This window comes from Homalodisca vitripennis, chromosome 5, assembly GCF_021130785.1.
Source record: "Homalodisca vitripennis isolate AUS2020 chromosome 5, UT_GWSS_2.1, whole genome shotgun sequence".
NCBI lineage: Eukaryota > Metazoa > Arthropoda > Insecta > Hemiptera > Cicadellidae > Homalodisca > Homalodisca vitripennis.
The window spans coordinates 81,077,334-81,096,463 of NC_060211.1; the positions used below are offsets into that span (position 1 = coordinate 81,077,334).

Consider the following 19,130-nt stretch of genomic DNA (forward strand, 5'->3'; position numbering starts at 1 on the left):
CATCCTCTCAATTGATTGATATCACTTTTGAAATAATTTTGTGATAGTATACATACTGAGTGTGTGATTGCTAATGATGAAGACTTAGATCAATGTCTCAAAGCAGATGAGAATATCTTCGTTGACAAGGTAATGCGATGACCTGGACACATCGCAAGACAAATCAGAGAAGAGAAGGTCCAGCTGGAGCCGTCGAACACATCAAGCGACGATCAAGATGTCACTTCGACTGTGCAGTAAACCGAGTGTGTTGTCAAGTTATAGAGCAAAGTCCAGAAGAAACCCAAGGACTAATTGGGCGCTATTCAAGTTGAAGTCACCTACCAAAACCATGTTACTTCAGGCCTACTTGAAGGTGTAGTTGCTCTAAGGCATCGCATAAGGAGCTGTAGACACAGGTTGGTCTTGATGTTAGGTGGAATATAAGCAACGCAAAGCAAAAGTAAGGCGATGAACCATACTTCCAAAAGAACGCCAACAGCTTCAATATTATCGCAGGGAAATGCACAGATGAAAAAAAGAAGTTCGCTGTGTAAGCCAAGAGGACTAGAGGACGTGCCGGCCGAACGCGTCGCCCAGGCGCGCGAGGTCGCGGGAGGACGGCGCCGGGCCCGGGCGCCGCGCGCAGCCGCGGGGGGGCGCAACGGCGCTGCCGGGGGGGCGGAACGCGCGAGACGGGGCAAAAAAAAAAAAACGGACGAGCGCGGCGCGCGGGGCGCGTTCTGCTACCGCGGGTCGACGCCCGGGAAGGGGAGCGAGGGCTGCGGACGCCGGGGCGACAGGCGCGCGGACGGGCGCGCTGGGGCCAGTGACGGTCTCCACGACGCCCCCGGCGGCCGGCGGCCCAGGGCACGGCTACGGAGGGGGCCGGCGTGGGGGAACTGCGGCGAGCGCGGCGTACGCGGCGGACGCGCCGCACGCGTGCGGACGTGCGCGCCGGGCTCCGCGGGCGCAGCGCGCTCGGCCGTAGGCGCCGGGGGCGCGGCGCGCCGGCTGCCGGCGGCGCGCGCCGCGCGCGCGGGCATGCGAGCCCAGCGAGACGCTGGACGGACAACGGGCCGGGCGGCGGCCGCGACCCGGGGGGCATTAAACGGGTGGGTGGGGGGGACGCGGCGACGAACGCGCGTGCGACGCCGGCTGCGGGGCGGGGCCGCCACGACGTCGCGCGGACGAGTGCCTCGCGTACCTGCGTCCGGCGCCGGGCGGCCCGGCGGGAACGGCGCCGACGGGGGCGGGAACTGGAGGAACGAGACGCGCGGCGGCGCCCGGGCTGGCCGCAGGACGGGCGCTGCGCCCCGGGTCCGGCGCGACGGACGGCGGCGCGCTCGTGGACGGCCCGGCGCGCGCGACGCGGAAGGCGACGCTAGGTGGGGGGGGGGGGGCGGCCGAAGACGTGGGCTGGGGGGGCTCTCCGAGCGGCTGCCCGCAGGGGGCCCCGCCCGCTCCCCTCGCGGCGCCGCCAGGGCGGGCGCGGGGGCGTCTGACGTGCCGCATCGGGCGCGCCGCGCGGGCGCGGTGAGGCGCGGGGGCGAACGAGCGCGTGCGCACCGCACGCGGGCACCGGCCGCGACGGCGCGGAGCCGGCGCCACGGCGGCACTGCGGGAGACGGCACAGCGCCCGGGCGGCGGGGGACGGCCGAACCGGCGCCCACGGCGGCACGCACGCCGGGCCGCCGCGGACGGCGCCCCGTGCGCGACGGTGCGACGCGGCCGCCGGGCGGGCCGATACCCCCGATGCCCCGGCGCGCGGGTCCGCACCGAGGGACGGCGGGGCGGATGGCACGGGCGGGAGCGCGCAGCGACGTTGAGACGGCGTCGGGGGGTTGGGCGCCCGGGACGCTGCGGCGCGGCGACGTACCCGGGGGCGGCACGTCGGCGTGACGCCTGCACGCCGGGACGCGCGGAGCCGCCCGGGTCGTCGCGCCCGGCGGCGGCGGCTGACGCGGGGACGGACGTGGGACGGTGGGGACGTGTGCGCGGAGTCCCTGCCGGTCGGACTACGCAGAAACGCAGGACCCTGGACGCGGACCGGGCGCAGCGCCGGCCGGCCGCGCCGTGCAGGGCGTGCCCCGCAGCGCGCGTGCTGACGCGGCGCGCCGTCGGCGGGCAGGGACGCTCGGGACGCCGCCGCAATGCACGCGCCCGGCAGGCGCGGCGGAACGGCCGACCGCCGGTACGGCGGGTGTCGCCGGCGCGGACGCCGCGGGCTGAGCCTGGGCGCGCCCCCCCTGCGAGCGCAATCCGGCCGGCCTGCCGGACCGCCGGGGGCGGGGCGCGGGGCACGCGCGCAACTCACTCCGCCCGCAGCGCCACGACGCCCGGCGCGACGCGCGCCGAGTGCCCGCAACGCCGGCCAGGCCCGGGGAAGACGCCGGGCGACCTCGACTCGCGTGGCCCCCCCTCCACTACGCTTTGGTTACTAGTCATGAGTGATCCTTATCGCCATCGGTAGACCTGAAACTGGTGGGGAGACCTAGCTCGCAATCATGACACCAGGATCGCGAATTGGTTTCAGGAGTGCAATAATTCGTAAGAGCTAAGGTTTGCATTTTAAAAAGATAGTTCGTTTAAAAAATATTTATTTTTATTTATTTTATTTTGTTCTAATTCCATTTATGTTCTGAGAGTAACCCTTTAATTTACATTGCATTGGCCGTTGGATGAGTTTAAAAAGTTGTTTATTTTTTTATTTTTGAAAGTTTTTTTTTTTTTTTATTTTTTTTTTTTTTTTTAGGTGCATTGTTGACAATTATTTGGGAAGCCCCATTCCGTACTTGATTGTCAGTGGTCTTTTCCCTTCTCCAGCTGTCAAGCGCGATTCAAGTTCCCCGACTAAGATTCCTCAGTGAAGAAAGGCTCCAAGTGGGGTTCGATCCCTAGATAGTTTCATCAACGTCTTTAAGGGATGGGTTTTAAAAGGAGGATATTTGTTCAGTTGAGAAGCTACTCAAAACCTGATTCATATCACCCTCAGAGGGTAAGAATTAGTTTGATTGGTCTAGTTTTCCAGCCACCACGAGCCCAACCTGAAGAACTTTATGCGAGGATACATTCAAAGTCCTGGAATCGAACTATGAATTAGTGGAAGTTAGAAGACTAGTTATCATGATGCTTTGATATCACAGTGGTAGATTATTAGTTGACCAAGGGGCATTGAAAACAATCAATTTTTCTTCCTAAGATTGATCGCCTCATGGCAACTCTTCAATTACGCTATTGATACTGTGATCTACCTTGCCAGAACCCATCGCTTTGCTCAAGGTAGTCAAAAAAAAAAACCAAAAAAAAACTACCTCCTGTCTAGCTCTTCAAGCTTGGCTCAATAGTAATTAAGCTTTTCTTGTATGGGACTGAATTTCTAGTTTTAAAAATTCTTAGTGTCATCAGGGACAATCACTTAATTTATTTACCATAGTGGCCAGGCCTATCGACTTTTCCAATTTAAGGTGCTCAAAAAACGGCAGTCCAAGCAGTTTTTTTTTTTTTGATATATCAGGGGGCGATACTTGAGTGTTTTGGGGAACGCAATCAGCCCTTGCTGTACCACTGATGGTGTTGTTTACTTGCATTTTAGCGAATTCAGTTTTTGGGACTTTTGCCGCATTGCCTATGGAACCATCTATTACATGGGGTCGTCACATTGTAAGACCCTCCTCATCATCCTTAACCTTCTTGACACAGACGGACATATTTTTCGCAAGCCATATGGTATTCATAATTGGAAAAGAAAAGGATATAAAGTAGGGATAGGGCTAGTTTAGATGAATGAGGCGGTGTTGAAATGTGACTAATACAATCAAATGAAATAACAGTTATCATACTACATAATAAACAAAAATATAATATCGCAAACAAAAGCAAATTAAACATGAACAACAATTGCGGTATTATATAGTCCGAGGTGCAATCTAGAAGGCCGAGTAGAATTTTCAGGTCGTGTTGCATTTTCACTCCTCCTGTGATGACAGCAGACGACCGACACAGGAACATTGAATGTTGAACCATGACATTTGTCTATGGAATGATGAAATGAGCCGAACTATGGATGACCAAGGTCGGCAGTAGCAGTTCAAGAATCGTGGGTTACAACATGTAGAAAGTTAGTGACATATCATTTTCACACATATTCGTCCCGTAACTCCACAGTACTCCAGAGAACAGTCCCAGAATCAGCAAAGGAAGAGGATCGAACAATTTCAGCACAGTATAGACTTAAATGTACCAACAAAGAGCACTTGGTGTAATACAAATATCTAATCTGTTTGATACTTTAGATTTCATTGGTAGTTAATTTTTTAGAATTGGCAACCGAATGGGCCTAATTTCAACTGACTGCCACACAAATTTCCTCTTGAGAAAATGAGGATCCGATGTAATATGTTAGCTTCATCCCAATTCATACGATGGTCTTCGGCCCAACAATGATATGCAATTTTTTATTTTTCTGTTAGCCCTTTTCTCGTGTTTTCTTTGTGTTCTTTTATCCTTACACTTAATGGTCTTTTCATCTCGCCTATGCACTGCCTATTGCAACTACACTTTATGCAGTAAATACAGTTTTTTGAATCCTGAGGGCCATTTTGTGGTACTGTTTTTACGAGACTCTGTCTAAGAGTATTTTGTTTTAAACACGATTCTAATGTTGAACTTCCAAACTACTCTTCTAATTTTCTCCGATATTTCCGGCACATAAGGGATTGACATTAACGTAAATTTATCACTGTTCTAGTTGACTGACTCAGGAATGTTTTTCGGGTTCATTTGCAATTGTTTATTACTGCTTCAGGGTATCCAATGCGCGTAAGAGCCGATACAATTTTCTTAAATTCCTCTTTTAATCCATCTTTATCTGAGCATAAGCTTTTTATCAAATAACGAGTAGGCTACTTCTTCTTTGACAGATTTTTGATGATTTGACTGATAATTTAGATATTTACCTGTCTTTGTTTTCTTTCTAGAAACCGTAGTTTATAAAGACATCCCTATCTCTTAATACACACACATTCAAAAAAGGAAGCTTTTAGGACTTTCACTGTGATACGGATGGAAGGAGAAATACTATTAATATGATTCAAAAACGTATTCCATTTAGTTTCTCCATGAGGAAAAGTAAAAAAGGTATCATCCTCATACCTCCTCGAAATTTTCGGTTTGAACTAAGCTAAAACCAAGACGTTTTGCTCAAATTCCTCTATAAATATATTGGCGAAAATAAGAGACAGTAGAGAGCCCGTTGCCATGCCTTTATTTTGACAACAACTCTATAACTCATAATAATTGCATTGAGTACATAATTCTAACAGTTCTATAATTACTAGATCGGGAAGTTTGGCCCTGCACTTAATATTTGGTCTTATCTGAAACGTGATGCAATGATTTCGAGAGTTTCTGGAATTGGTACATTTGTGAATAAACTTTCAACGCCAAAACTTATAAGTTTGGCAGTTTCAGTTAAGTTAAGGGATTTTGATTTATATGCAAAATACCTAGAATCTTTGCTAAAAGATTCCGTTTTTCCTATCAATAGCGTCAAAATATCCAAAAGGACTTTAGACAATTCCCAGCAAGGGAATCACGAGGACTGATTATAGGCCGGAGAAGGATGCTAAGTTTGTGAATTTTGGGAAGGCCATACATATAGGGGGTTTTGGAATGATGGTGAGTTAATTCGATTTTTTATTTTAATTTATCAGAAAATTTGCTTTGTGTTTTCTTAAGGTATTTGCTACTTTACTTTCAAATGAATCGGTTTGGTCTTTCTTTAAACTGTATATTTGCCAGTATTTAAAGTTTCCGTCATCTTTTCTTTATACGTTACTAAACCAAGTACAACAGTATCGTTGTCTTTATTGGATGGTAAGATTTTGACAGTGTCGTCCTTCCCAAAGATCGACATAGATCATTTCTCCTCTATTGTCCATTTGGGAAGGAATTTTTCTAAGCAAAAGTCTGGCCTCACAACGAAGTACAAGTTACGAAATCCAGTGCATTTGCCGATTGTTGTGCCACAGAGACGTTTAAAACCTTAGTTAAAACTGATATTTCCGTTTCAATGAGAAATTTTTAAGACAGTTTGATTACATTTTTAGTATTTGCATCCGTATTCGCTTTGCAATCATTAGGCAAACACAATCCTTAGGCCTAGTTTTTTTTAAGTTTCGAAATTTTATTTTACTTGTAACTTTCAGAAATCGTTTACATCTACATGGATATAGTATGTACAGCCTACTGCTCGTGAGATCCTCTTCCCTCCCCAATACATCTTTTGAAAGCTATCCGGTCTGTGATTGCCCTGCAGAAAATGTAGCATACACAAGATGACAGCGATCTATTCGTTTTAGGGACCATGGGCTGAGCTATTGAACGATTTGTTCAGTTTAAGTGACTGTGTGGGAGATTTCAGGAATAAGAAAAAAATTGTAGAGCTACGTTGCTCTATCTGTTTTAATTATTTTCTATATTAAGGTTACGCGTAAAAAAGAACCCTTGATTCAATAGGTTTTAAATTTGCTTATTAAAACAAAGAGATTTGATTTAATATTCAATGGTTACCCTAACTTCCGGTGTCACAATTTTTGTCCATGACGCAAAATGAGTATTAAAGGAAAATAGCCCACTATTAAGATTACTTCCTTCTAATGAGTTATCTTGTACCTCCTGCCATCTTTGACCTAAAACTAAATTGTAATTATTTTTTATTTATGCTGGAAAATATTGTATTAATGTGTATATTAAATTCATTAAAATTGTATAATTGAAATCTTAAAGCCCCATTTACACTGCCCAAACATCCCCGAGCATCGAGTATGAGCATTCGTGATCGTAGCTCGCCGGTTTTCAACGAGCACGAACGCAAACGAGCCCTCTGTTTACACTGCTCGAGCATTTGTGTCGATCAGTTTCTCCGTGAGCGTTTGCAGTGAATATTGATGATGGCACCCGGACTGTCAAAACTTGCGGTTTCCGCTGCGGCCGTCCTCATCCTGTTACAGGAGGAAACGCGAGGAAGGAAAAGGCGACGCGTGTGGGAGTCTTCCATTTTTTGAAAAAGAGGAACCACACTATTTTGCTGAGAGATTTGAAAGAAGACCACGGAGGGCTCTTCGAAAACTTCAGCCGAATGTCGTTAGACGATTTCGCCATCATATTGGGAAGGATAGAAGGGAAAATTTGCCAAAAACCGACACCAACTTCCGAGAGTGCGTTCCTGCATCAGTCCGGTTGGCGATAACTCTTCGATTTTTAGCAAGTGGTGACTCGTACGGTAGCCTCATGTATCTCTTCAGGGTTTCAAAGCCTACAATTTCTTTACTTGTTCCTGAAGTCTGTCGGGCCATCGTAGAAGCACTACAGGAGTATGTCAAGGTAAGAACAAAAATGTATAATATAATTTTATTTTTGGAAATATATATATTTGGAATAAGTACATGAAAAACGTTGAACGAACTATTGAATAAAGTGCAAACGTGTGAATATTTTAACAGAACGAGGAAAAGAATGTTCCTGCTTCTGAGGGTACCCCAGTTCCAGGATCCGAGGCAAATACGGAGGCGAGCGGATCTGCATCATCACTGCTTGATTGATGTGAATGGTCTGTGGTGGGGGGGTTGAGGTTCTAGATGGTGGTATGTAGGAAGAGAGGACAGAGGTGAAGTAGAGTCCCCACTGTACTCTGGTGTAGTTCTGTTGTGGATGTAGTAAAATAGCCGGAGAAGGTGGGCCAGAAATTCGCTGACGAAAACGTAGTAGCAGGGGACGGAGAGGCTGAATAATTCGGCGAAACTGATGAGATAAACCGGCGATTTTGATGAGGAAGTTCGTCATAGCGGCCCATGTCGGCTTCGAAAAAGAATGTTGTTGACGTGGTGCTGGACAAACGCTTGTGTCCTCTTGGAGTAAGATTTTAATTTCATCGCAATAGAGATTAAAATTTTTGATTGTAAAATAGTAATTTTAAACTGTATTGTGGCTCTTGTTTTACAGTAATAGTAGAGTTTATTAATTTGTGGTTAGGTGTAAGAGAGGACTTAATAGTCCTAACCTCGCCAATTGAATATGTTTTAATAAAGTCATTTTTCATTTCATTTCATTTCATTTCAACATGCTCACCATACACATCACAAGCATCACACCTCACAGCATTATGCAGTATGCCGACCACCTCGTCAACTTGAGACCGTGGAGAGGCTGGCGTTCTTTTGCGCTTCATTGGAGTAGGCTTTGCAAAACCCAGTGCCGTTTGACTGGAAGCCGATCGTATCTCTTGAGATTGCTGATGAGGGAGGGTTTGAGTAATTTGGGAAGCAGATTCACTTGTATTGTCGTCCTCTTCCTGAATGAGCTCAACCTTAAAAATGAAGAAATGAATTAGCAAATTAACTAAAATACTTGAGGGTTTTATTACAAAAACTATTGGTTCCGCTATAAAAATTTAATTGTAGTTATTTAATAGTGTGTAGGTATATAATTTAATTTTGACGCTATGGGTATACGTAATAAGAAATATTGTTCATTTCAGATGCCCGAAAATGAAGAACAGTGGCTATGCGAATCCAAGAAATTTGAAGAAGAAGTGGGACTTCCCCATGCTGTTGGAGCCATTGACGGAAAGCATGTAGCAATACAATGTCCGCCCAAAAGCGGGAGCGAATACTTCAACTACATGTCCTTTTTCAGTTTTGTATTATTTACGCTTGTCGACGCTGATTATAACTTCATGTTTGTGGACGTTGGATGTCAAGGCAGGATTTCAGATGGTGGAGTTTTCAAAAATTCTCAGTTGTACGACAATATTGAAAAGGGCAACTTGAAACTTCCCCCACCATCTCCACTGCCAAATTCGAGTATCCCCAGCCCGTACGTTCATTTTGGGGGACGATGCTTTTTGCATTGAGTGACAGTTTTGATGAAACCGTACTCTGGTTATCATCCACAAGGGTCCCCAGAAAGAATTTACAATTACCGATTGAGCCGGGCCAGAAGGGTGGTAGAGAATGCTTTTGGCATTTTAGCTTCTGTGTTTTCGTGTGCTAAGGAAACCTTTGCTTTTGGAAACTCAGAACGCCAAGTGGGTTGTAATGGCCTGCGTTTACCTCCACAATTTTCTACGTAGAAGTGCAAGTTCGTCACGTCTATATTGCCCAGTGGGTGCTTTGGATACCGAGGAAAATGGAGAGGTTACACCTGGTACCTGGAGAAATGAGGTGGCTCCGGCATCCCTTCTTGGTTTGAAAAAAGTACCCAGAAGATCAAATTCTACTGCTAAAGATATCCGCGAGGCCTTTGCAACATACTTCAATGATAAATGGAGCCGTATCGTGGCAAAACGATTACGCATGATAGCATTCTGATTGCTATAAATTTGCTAGAAGAAAGGCTGACTTACCTTTTCCAGTCCCTTTTGAAGTTTCTTCCTTGTTCTTCTCCCTCCTGAAGGAAGCCAACAAGGAGGTTATTTTGCTTTTGAACGGTGTCCGGATGTCGTCTCCAACTGCGTCGCTATAGCTTCCCAAGCGTCATTTTTTTAAATTTTGTTGAAGTACAGCTTGTGGTTCGGCTGCCACAGCTCTGGGTGCCCCTCATAAAGAGAAACTAAAAGGAGGCACTTTTCATTCTCCCCACTCCATGCTGCTTTCACGAAAAATTACTATACAGAATAAACTAAAGAAGGAATTCCACACTCGAAATGGGAGACATGTGAACTCGACAGCCAGTAGGCAAGAACAGAATTCGGTGAAACGCTGTTCGAAGAAACCCGAGGTGTTTACACTGAGCGAGCGGCGAACGAGCATCCCTTTGATGATTCGCCGGAAAACCGACATCGGGCGGATCAGGCTCGAGCACGAACGAGCATTCGAATTCGACCTTGCTCGGCTCGCCGAAACTGTTTTACACTGCCTTGAGCCTCGAACGAATGATCGTTCGTCACTCCTGTTTGCGACGAATGCTCGGGCAGTGTAAACGGGGCTTTAAACCATTGTTGCCTGGATTCGAGCTACAAGACTTACTTGACGCATTATAACTTTCAATAGTTTAGAACTGTTTATGATATGGAAAGTGAATACCAAATACTCTGAATAGTTTAGTGAGTGCATTATTCTACAATGTTTGTAAAATCCGTTAATGCATTATTTATATTGTGCTTTATCTTTTGTGTTGTACATTTCCTTTAAATGTTTATAAAGTAAAACAATTAGAACAAAACCTTTTTTCGTGCTATCAGTAAAATTGGGCAGCATAAGGGATAGGAACACAGCAGAAGAAAGGAATAACTAAAAATAGAAACATTTTAGATGATGGAACTGCACACACTGTATGATTTGTAGCTCAAGCTGATATCGAATATACGTCGAGTAATACTTGCAGCCAGAAAAAAACTGGGGGGGGGGAGTTCCAGGAAACTTATATTTTCCCGTAGTGGACAGAGAGTAAGACTCCATTTTGTTCCTTAAAAGGTTCTTGACCCGTTTCTTTGTTGAGAATGATCTTTCATCAGTAAATGTCAGCAATACTGAATTATTTACTCGTTTACCATAAAAGTAATTGAAAAAATTGAAATGGGGGGGTTCCGGACCCCTTGTTTCTCCTCGCTGGCTACGTCCTTGTGCAGTTCTGAACATCATATCATTTCATCTACTACATTCCCTTTATCTTCCTGTTATAATATATAAAGGAAGTATTTTGCTGTTTGTCAGTTAGTCGTAATATGTTTTTCAAATAGCATATAAAAGTTATTTTGTGTTCTGTGACAGCTCAAAACGAGCAAACGCAAGGAAATCAATGAGGAACGACGGCAAAGAACAATGAAACCAAAAGCTCGAACAAAGACAGTAAAGTTATCGGTCGTGAATACCAACCAGCGGATAATTAGGATCGTTTGGAGGATCATACCGAGGCGTGCAGCTGATATCATTGAGTCGGCATACTAAAAACCGCCAGGCAAGACGAGAACAGACAATCAATACAGGGAGATAAATGAGGCATAGCGGGTGCTTAAGTCATAGCCCATCATTGGATGCAAGATAAGAGATTTATTAGGCGTCAACACTATCGAGCCGTTGAATCGTAGAGGAATCCGAGGACGGTGACAGACAGTTCGGGGGCGTGGTCAGTGTCAGAGCTAACCTCAGAGGAAGAGTGGTAGCTGTGGAGACTCTGGACGTGGTGGCGGGGGCGCGGGCGGGGGTGTCGCCTCACCTGCCTTAGCGCGCGGAGAAATCATTAATCCCCGAGTCATTTAGTCGCGAGCCGGCTAGCTATTGTGTCGCCTTTGTTAGTGTCCACTCCTCTACACTCTCTCGCCGCGTACATGCGCGCTCACTGGGATGAGGTCCAAACCCGTCGCCCGTCGTTTTGCCCAAGGTAAGCCGCCTCTCCTGGCCTTTTGCCAACTTTTCGGCACGTTGTTAACGTTGGGGAAACTTTGTAAAGTTGCCAACTTCCATACCTCCGTTTGAATCACTTCTACTGCCAATTATTCTGTCAATTCGCAGTAGTATCGCACAATTATTTTGAGTTGTGCCAATTTACCATCGGTTTAATACTTATAATTGGTTTAATACATAGAATTTTATCAGTGTTAAATTTTAAACATATTTTAATTAAAAATTTGTTAATTCTTCATAACACAACCTGTTGTAGTACTTAAAACAATTATGCTATCAACCTTCCGTTAAAGAGGATATTGGTATTTTGAAAAAATACACAAATACAGAGAATCAAACAGTTTGATCTGTTAGGATTGTACCCTTTTTATATTTTTATAGCACCAATCTTTTCAGGTGGAGAATGTGTATATTTAATTTAAACAAATTTAAGACTATAAAAAGTGAATTATAATATTATTTGCACCAGGTCTGCTCTAGTTTTAAACATTTAACATAATACCGATTAAATTATCCAAATATAATTGAGGCCTAGGTTTAAAACTTATGATATTTAATTCATAATATACACGAAATTGGAAATAAATTATAAAATTTATCTAAAAAACTTACTCAATTATAGGTTGAAATAAAACATTAAGTATACACGTCAAGTAGCCTACTGTGGAAGAGTTTAGAAATGTTGTACAATATTATTACTTAGTAGGCTGCCTTACTCAATGTAATACTCAACAAGTAGGCCTATGTATCAGTTTTCTCTACCAAATCGCAATGGGCGAAGTCGCGCGTTAAGAGTTAGTAACATGTGCATAAGCATTTACAACTATTAAAGCAATAAAACTATTTTATTCATAGTAACAGACAAATAAGTATGTACTCAGAGTTTAAAAAACTCCACTGAAAAATTACTTTTTAATACCAGTTTGAGAAAATATTTATAATTTAACTTAGTATTGAGAAGTACTCTTCTGAAAATCTATATTACAAAATATAATTTGATTATTTTTACTCTAAAATGCGTAAGCTCTGATTTAAAAGAAATAATTAAATTTATTAAAGATCCGACAAGGCCATGAGATAACTCTTCAAAGAAAGGTATTGATTTTAGGGTCAAAAGGTAAAAATTAAAGGTAAATATCAAATTCTAACATTTTAGTTGGTCTTAGGTAATCTGACAACGAGAAAATTGCAGAATTAACAAATTTGTACGCAAATTGAATACAATCTTATGACATTTGATCATGTGGTATAGTAACAACACATGTGATAAAGTTACTTTGTTGGACTGGTTGGCGAAACATCCTTTACTGTATCTGTATTTGATTATTTAGTTATATGTTTTTTATATCTCAGAAAGAAGACAAAAACGTCATATCAAAGAAAATCCAAATTCATGGCAATTAAAAAGTGTTGTACTATTACCAAAACCCCTACTTTTATGAGTCTTGTATTCAAAAATTAAATACTATTTTAATTAATCATACTTACATATGCTAACTCATAAAAGTCACATTTATACTAAGAATTAACTCAATAGGTAATGGTATTATATTGTAGTATTCTTAATTAAAACTTTTACATAAAAATGAGGAATTAAATAGGTTTATTACTAATGTGTTTGAACATGTATTGTGATTTTATTACTCAAACTTGATACTTGTATATTACCCAAGTTCTCATGTACAACATGTGTACCTTTTTAAACCCTATTGAAGATGTTAGTAATTGAATGAGCGTTAGCGAAGTCTATCATTCTAGGGGCTAAAATAGTTGCTCTTTCTGTTTGCCTGTCTGTCCGCATGGTATCTCGAAAAACTGACATGCAAAATTGAAAATTGTTATATTTATTTCTAATCTGCCTAATTTATAAATAGACACCATCGGGTTCGATGAGTGAGCATGACATGGAATTAAGTTGAGGAGTTATCGAAAGATTTTAAATTGGTCATGGGTAACGGTGATGACAGTGTATGTTAGCGAGAATCGTACAATAAATCAGTGTGTAAACAAACGGAGAACACTCAAAAACATATGAAATGTTAACCTTAGAACTGATACCATATGAAATGTAAACCTGAGACATAGGAACTCATGTAGTCTAACTGTGTGTGAATGAAATTAGCTATAGACTTGCAATATTAGCGAAGCCTGTTACGCGAAATATGGTGTGGTGCAATATATTGAGTAATTGTACAGTAAATGTGAAAAACACCCCCAAAAGTACGCTTATACACACACTGGCACTATATCTTCTTTACATGCTCATAACACAGTACAGTGTGTCTCGAACGGATGACCGATATATTATATCGATTTCACGACAAACTAGTTTGTATAATTATACGAGCGTTCCTCTTTTCCTCTCGACCCTGCATAGTTAAGAAAGTATTCTAGTATTCCACATAAAATTGATTATGAAAATTCTTTTTTAGCAAATATAATATATACACGTTTCTATTTTGTAAGACTTCTTATAAATAAATAATGAACTTCAAAATGTGTTTCTGAACGCTAATATCGAGAACGGCTGAACCAATTCTGCTTATTATTTTTTTATAGTTATTGAAATACAACGAAGGTTCATAAGAAGAGAAAAGTTTTCTGGAATATTTTGGAATTCTGAAACAATAATTGTTTCAATTATTGTGGTATTTATGTTTCATAATCCAAATTTAATTTACACTAAACAGCTGTTGACATTTTCAGTTATACAAATATTCTGAAACATCATTTTTACATTTAAATTTTATAAAACATTAATTATTGTACAGTGCTTGATCAGCTGTGTAGTGCAGATAGCAGATACAAAAGTCGTATCTAACTTTTACTCCAAATTGCGGCAGTTAGGCATTTAAAACATGTAATGTATTGTAATATTATTTAAACCCAGTTATAAAACCAACCTTAATGAACAAAGCTGTAAATATTTTCACGTACAGTACTCCAAACTGGTAAGCTTCCTTGAAACATGACATGAACTTGTAAGGACATCCCTCTTATACCAGATTTAGACAGAAAGTAGGTAGGATATTCTCCTAGATCTGAATATGTTTTACATTCCTATGTATGTATGCATATTTTTTCATCCGGACAACTATGAAAACTCAACGATGGTACTGGAAATACCTTAGATCGTAAGTAAATTACAAGAGCCGGCAATAGATAAGTGATTTATGCGGTCGGAAGTAGCCTAAATACCTTTTCACCGATGTAGTCTTCTCTGACCTACCTATGTACATATTTTTTCTTCATTGGTACAACAAGGAACACTATACCATGGCACTGGAAATATCTTAGACCGAATGTACATGATAAGGAGTGAAGTAAACGCTTTTTGACCGAAACAGGTTTCCGAGGCCTATGTATTAATTTTTATCGGGGCAACAAGGCAGACTTATTTGTGGCTTTGGAAATATAACTAATGCAACCCAAAAATACTCTTAAAGTGCAAAACATGATATACGAGTGAGATAAAGCTCCTATACTCTTAAGCACGAACACTGAAATAATATGTACCTGATATATGCCTACTTGCATTTCAAAAATTCAAAGGACTTCATCATATTACAGCGTAAATTATTTTACTCAGCATTATAAGGACTTCAATTTTGATATTGTTTGTGAAGCCATGGGTAACATCTAATATACAATATAAATCTTAGAAGCTTGTCCCCACTTGCACATAAAGAGAACAGTTAAAAACATTAAATATGAAAAAAAGAATGTATTGTTTAAAATTAAAATTTGTTAAGTGATATCGCACTGAAGAAAGATGACAAATAAATCAAAATCGGGTCAGAATTATATACAGTTTGGGAAATAAGTCTCTCCCAAATGACCTCCCAGAACCAGTAACTGTTCTCTCTCTAGTAATTGTCTTCGGAACAATCCCCAATAGTTGACTCTGAAGTCTCAGTCCGCAGAAGGACATCCTCGCCGTTACTGTTCCCACTAGAGACAAGCGTTGTTGTCGAGTATCGCCCAACAGTCAAGGGTGCTAGTAACCGAGAACCGAAGAAACAAAGAAATCCACGTGCAAGACCTCGGTAAGAGTGCGGTTACTTGGCTCTGGAGTACAATGCTCCAGTGAAGGGGATGAAAGGGCAAAGACGGGGACGGGGATGGTTACCGTTAGCTCTCCACGAGTCACAAACAAACAGACCGATAAACGGATAACTTCCTGCTCGCCGATCATTGTTTCTGAGTGCTTTGTTAATCACCAGTGATGTGGTAGGAGGGGCGGATGGAACTTGTTGATAGGGGGGGGGTGGCCGGGGGTGTACATGTGTTCGCGCTTTTAAATATCCAGAGAAAACATTCATACCCTTACGTGATAAAAGTACTATATACATTACAGGTAAAGCAAGTACGCTTCTCAGTTAATAACTACACGTTGATGTATTTGTTTAAGTAGACATGCACATTTAAAGAATCAGCAGTTCTTTCTAATACCCTTAATTTGTTGGAAAAGAGATTCAGGGATTCTTAAAATATTAATTTATATAATGAAATGATTTGTAAGAAATGAACCAAGAACCCCGTAAACTTAATTCTTTATAAATATTCTTTAACTTTCTTTTAAAATCAATGACAGAACAAAATGTGGCGGTTTCCATATAAATGAATCATTAGGACATCTCATTCTGGTTCAGTTTCATAAACACTGTACTAGTCGTATTGGAAAATGCTTGTTATAAATCATATAAACGATACGGTTATTAATAACGAAAATGTGATTTTACTTTCATTTAATAAAAAAAAAACTTTTAATGTCTTTTGAAATAATGTAAAAAGTAAAACCAGTAACGCCAATGTTCCATTTTTGGTATTTTATGGAAATTAACCTTTCTATGATTACTAGCTATAATGGTGTTCTAGTTATCTTCACTGAACAATGACGAAATTAAATAAATTGTGTAAAAACAGCAGGCATGATTTGGGAATTTTAAAAATTAAGGTTATTTAACCACCCGCATATAAGTAGATTTTATAATAAAGTGAGCTTTAATTTCAAAATTAATTAGTGTAAACAGTGAAACCGTTGTCAGAAATTGTGAGGAAAACAAAAAGTAAGACTACATGTAGTGCTAACTTTTAACTACAGTTTCTAACTGCCACAAAATATATTTCTGATTAAGGGCATACTGGCTAAAACTAATAAGGACAGAGTTTATATTTATAATTTTAATATATCATCCTTGCAATAAGGGCAAGTGTGATGCTTTAAATAGCCAACTAGTTGTTCTTGCAAAATACACGTTAAGAGCCTCATTGGGGGTTTTATTCTCTAACAAAAAATTTTAGGATAATAAATTTCTAGAAAAAAATCTAAACTTTATCATTGAATATAATGTAAACCATTTATAATTAAGTTATTTAGGAGGCTTTTCTTAGAAAAACAACAGGTTTACAAAATAACTGTTCATTTTCATATGAAGTAACATATGCACTAGTTATCTATCATTTGTTTTTCCTCGTAGATGAGTGGATATATCATCAACTTATGATTCAGAGGGGGTTCGAACCCCGGTATGGGCATGGTACTTTTAAACGCTAAATAATCATCTTAGCCTAGCCTAAAGTTATGTGCGAAATAGTTTCAGATAATTAAGTGAAAATAAAATAAAAATAAAATGTAGGATGTTTAGCATACACCTAATACTACAATGCTGTGAATGTTACATCACTTACTGTTATGAATGTCTGTTGGTGTTTCAGACAGTATGGCGCCGCAGCGCGGTCTGTCGTAGTTGCATATTTGTTGCATTTCTTCGTCTAAATATTTCCTTGTAAAAACATTCGAGTACGAAGAATATAAACAGTCTATGAATTACTTTGTGAGAACATTTTTTAAATATAGCTGTTACTCGGAATTCCTTAAGAGATTTCGGATGTCAGTCACCAGTAAAATTATCTATCTGAGTTTTGTTACCAGATCTCTTAACGTAATACTAAGATATTGTAAGTCGAAAAAGTGCAATGTGAATAGTAACATCCGGCCATAGAGTTGTTACCTCACAATAAAAAAAATAAATATTGTAGAATTAGAATTTAATAGTCTACTTTCTACGCTTAAAAACATGTACTTTTATTATTAAATTAAGTAACAAGGTTACGGATTCCTATTAAAGAACTATTTCAACCAACCCGTGGTTGCTACAGACACTCTTTGTAGTTTAACTAGACGGTTAACGCAACCATGGAAGTATCCAGGAAATGTTTTGTATGACCACGTGTGGCTTGATGGAATAAGGAATATCAACCATCAAATAGCGAGGGATTAGAGGGTATTCCTTCAGAACCTTTTTGAATTTGATGCTAATAAAATGATGTGTTTTTCTGCTTAATACATATTACTAAGCAATTTTCCACATAATAAAGGAAAACTTATTCTATTGTTAGAATTTCGTAGACAAATTGATGCAGAGCTGGGAGTGCTGATGGTTGAGCGGTCTAAGACGTCAGACTTTGGATCTGAGTTTGAGATAACGCAGGTTCAAATCCTGTCTGTGACTTTAGCACTGTTCATCAGTACCATTTACACTGTACCGGAGTCTCTCCCTTATTCTGTTTGATAAGATCCTCAGGCCAGTGGCCCATGAGGATGGGCAGAATAATGTTTAAGAGGAGGTCGGTCTCTCCTTAAATAATTACAAAAAGGTTATCAATATAAGACGATGACGTTAACTTTGTATACAACAATTAATTAAGCTCTAGCACAGACTAGGTATGCACAGACTATTGTATTGAAGAAAATAGGTAGACCATACATACAGTAAAATCACCCTAAACATTTAAATGAATAAAAACCTCTCAAATTACACTAAATGTTGTTTGTTAATCGGTTTATGTGGGTGGTCTTAGTGAAATACTAAATATTGTTTGGTTGCAGTGAATTACGGACCTTGTAGAACATGCACTGCACATATCGTAACAGTACCGTAGGGTTCGCGTGTTATTAACTTAATGAGGACTTACCCAATAAATGGTTATCAATGTGTCTCAGTATACTTAATTATAACTTTTACAAAAAGTGTTGTTCTATTTTTTTTTATTAACGTAACGTTTGGGAAATTGGGTAATCCTAAACCCGCCAGCGAATAATACAGAAATCTTAATTTATTATAGTATAAATTTAATATTTAATGACACACTAATACACAAAACGCAATTAAAAATTTGTTAAGTTTTTTAATGATGCGATTAAAATATTTACATCGTATCAAAAGGATTTTTTTGAATTTTTCAAGGAGAGCTAATATATGATATATATCAGCACCAAGGTCCTTAACACATCCTTAACCGGGTGTCGGTGGAGCAGACAGTGGGGCAGTAAGGGTCTGACACCAGAAGAGAGGATCTGAAGACGGCGTGATCAGATACCTCCAGATGAATGGTCTTTCTTTCACAGGACATCCCTGTACGAAGAATGCCTGCCTGTCCAAGAACCTGTCTCTCTTCCGGACACTCATCCGGCCTTTTAAAACTCTTCCCACTTTTGCATACCACATCCTCCACCAGCCCTCGTAGCATCTGGCCCTAAATACTCGTAGCAAGCTGAAATTTGGTTTACCTCCACATGTGTTCTTGGATTATACAATGTACTTACTCAATATGTCAATGTTTTCATATTTCAAGTTATGGAAATAACATTACACTATTTACAAAAACATGTTCTGTAAATAGAAAATTTGAGTAATCTAAAGTGAAAATTTGCTTAATCAAATTTCGGTTGTAAAATTCGTG

At 41.1% G+C, this 19,130-nt stretch overlaps 2 protein-coding genes across 2 annotated transcripts in view; both read left to right on the plus strand.

The window, feature by feature from the left end:
* Nucleotides 1-510: 510 nt before the first annotated feature.
* Nucleotides 511-1,881, plus strand: LOC124363527 (collagen alpha-1(I) chain-like). The gene has a single exon (XM_046818776.1). It carries the CDS (start codon nt 511-513, stop codon nt 1,879-1,881), a length of 1,371 nt encoding a protein of 456 aa, XP_046674732.1.
* A 9,332-nt stretch (nt 1,882-11,213) lies between these two features.
* Nucleotides 11,214-19,130, plus strand: part of LOC124362441 (histone-lysine N-methyltransferase PRDM16-like) — a 196,960-nt gene continuing 189,043 nt past the window's right edge. The window contains exon 1 of the mRNA XM_046816949.1: nt 11,214-11,361. Coding sequence (XP_046672905.1) covers nt 11,325-11,361 — 37 coding nt within the window. The 5' untranslated portion in view covers nt 11,214-11,324. The remainder of the gene's footprint in view (nt 11,362-19,130) is intronic.

What these genes read in the sequence shown, in the direction of transcription:
- LOC124363527 (XM_046818776.1), top strand. Translation starts at nt 511, where the DNA reads ATGAAAAAAAGAAGTTCGCTGTGTAAGCCAAGAGGACTAGAGGACGTG.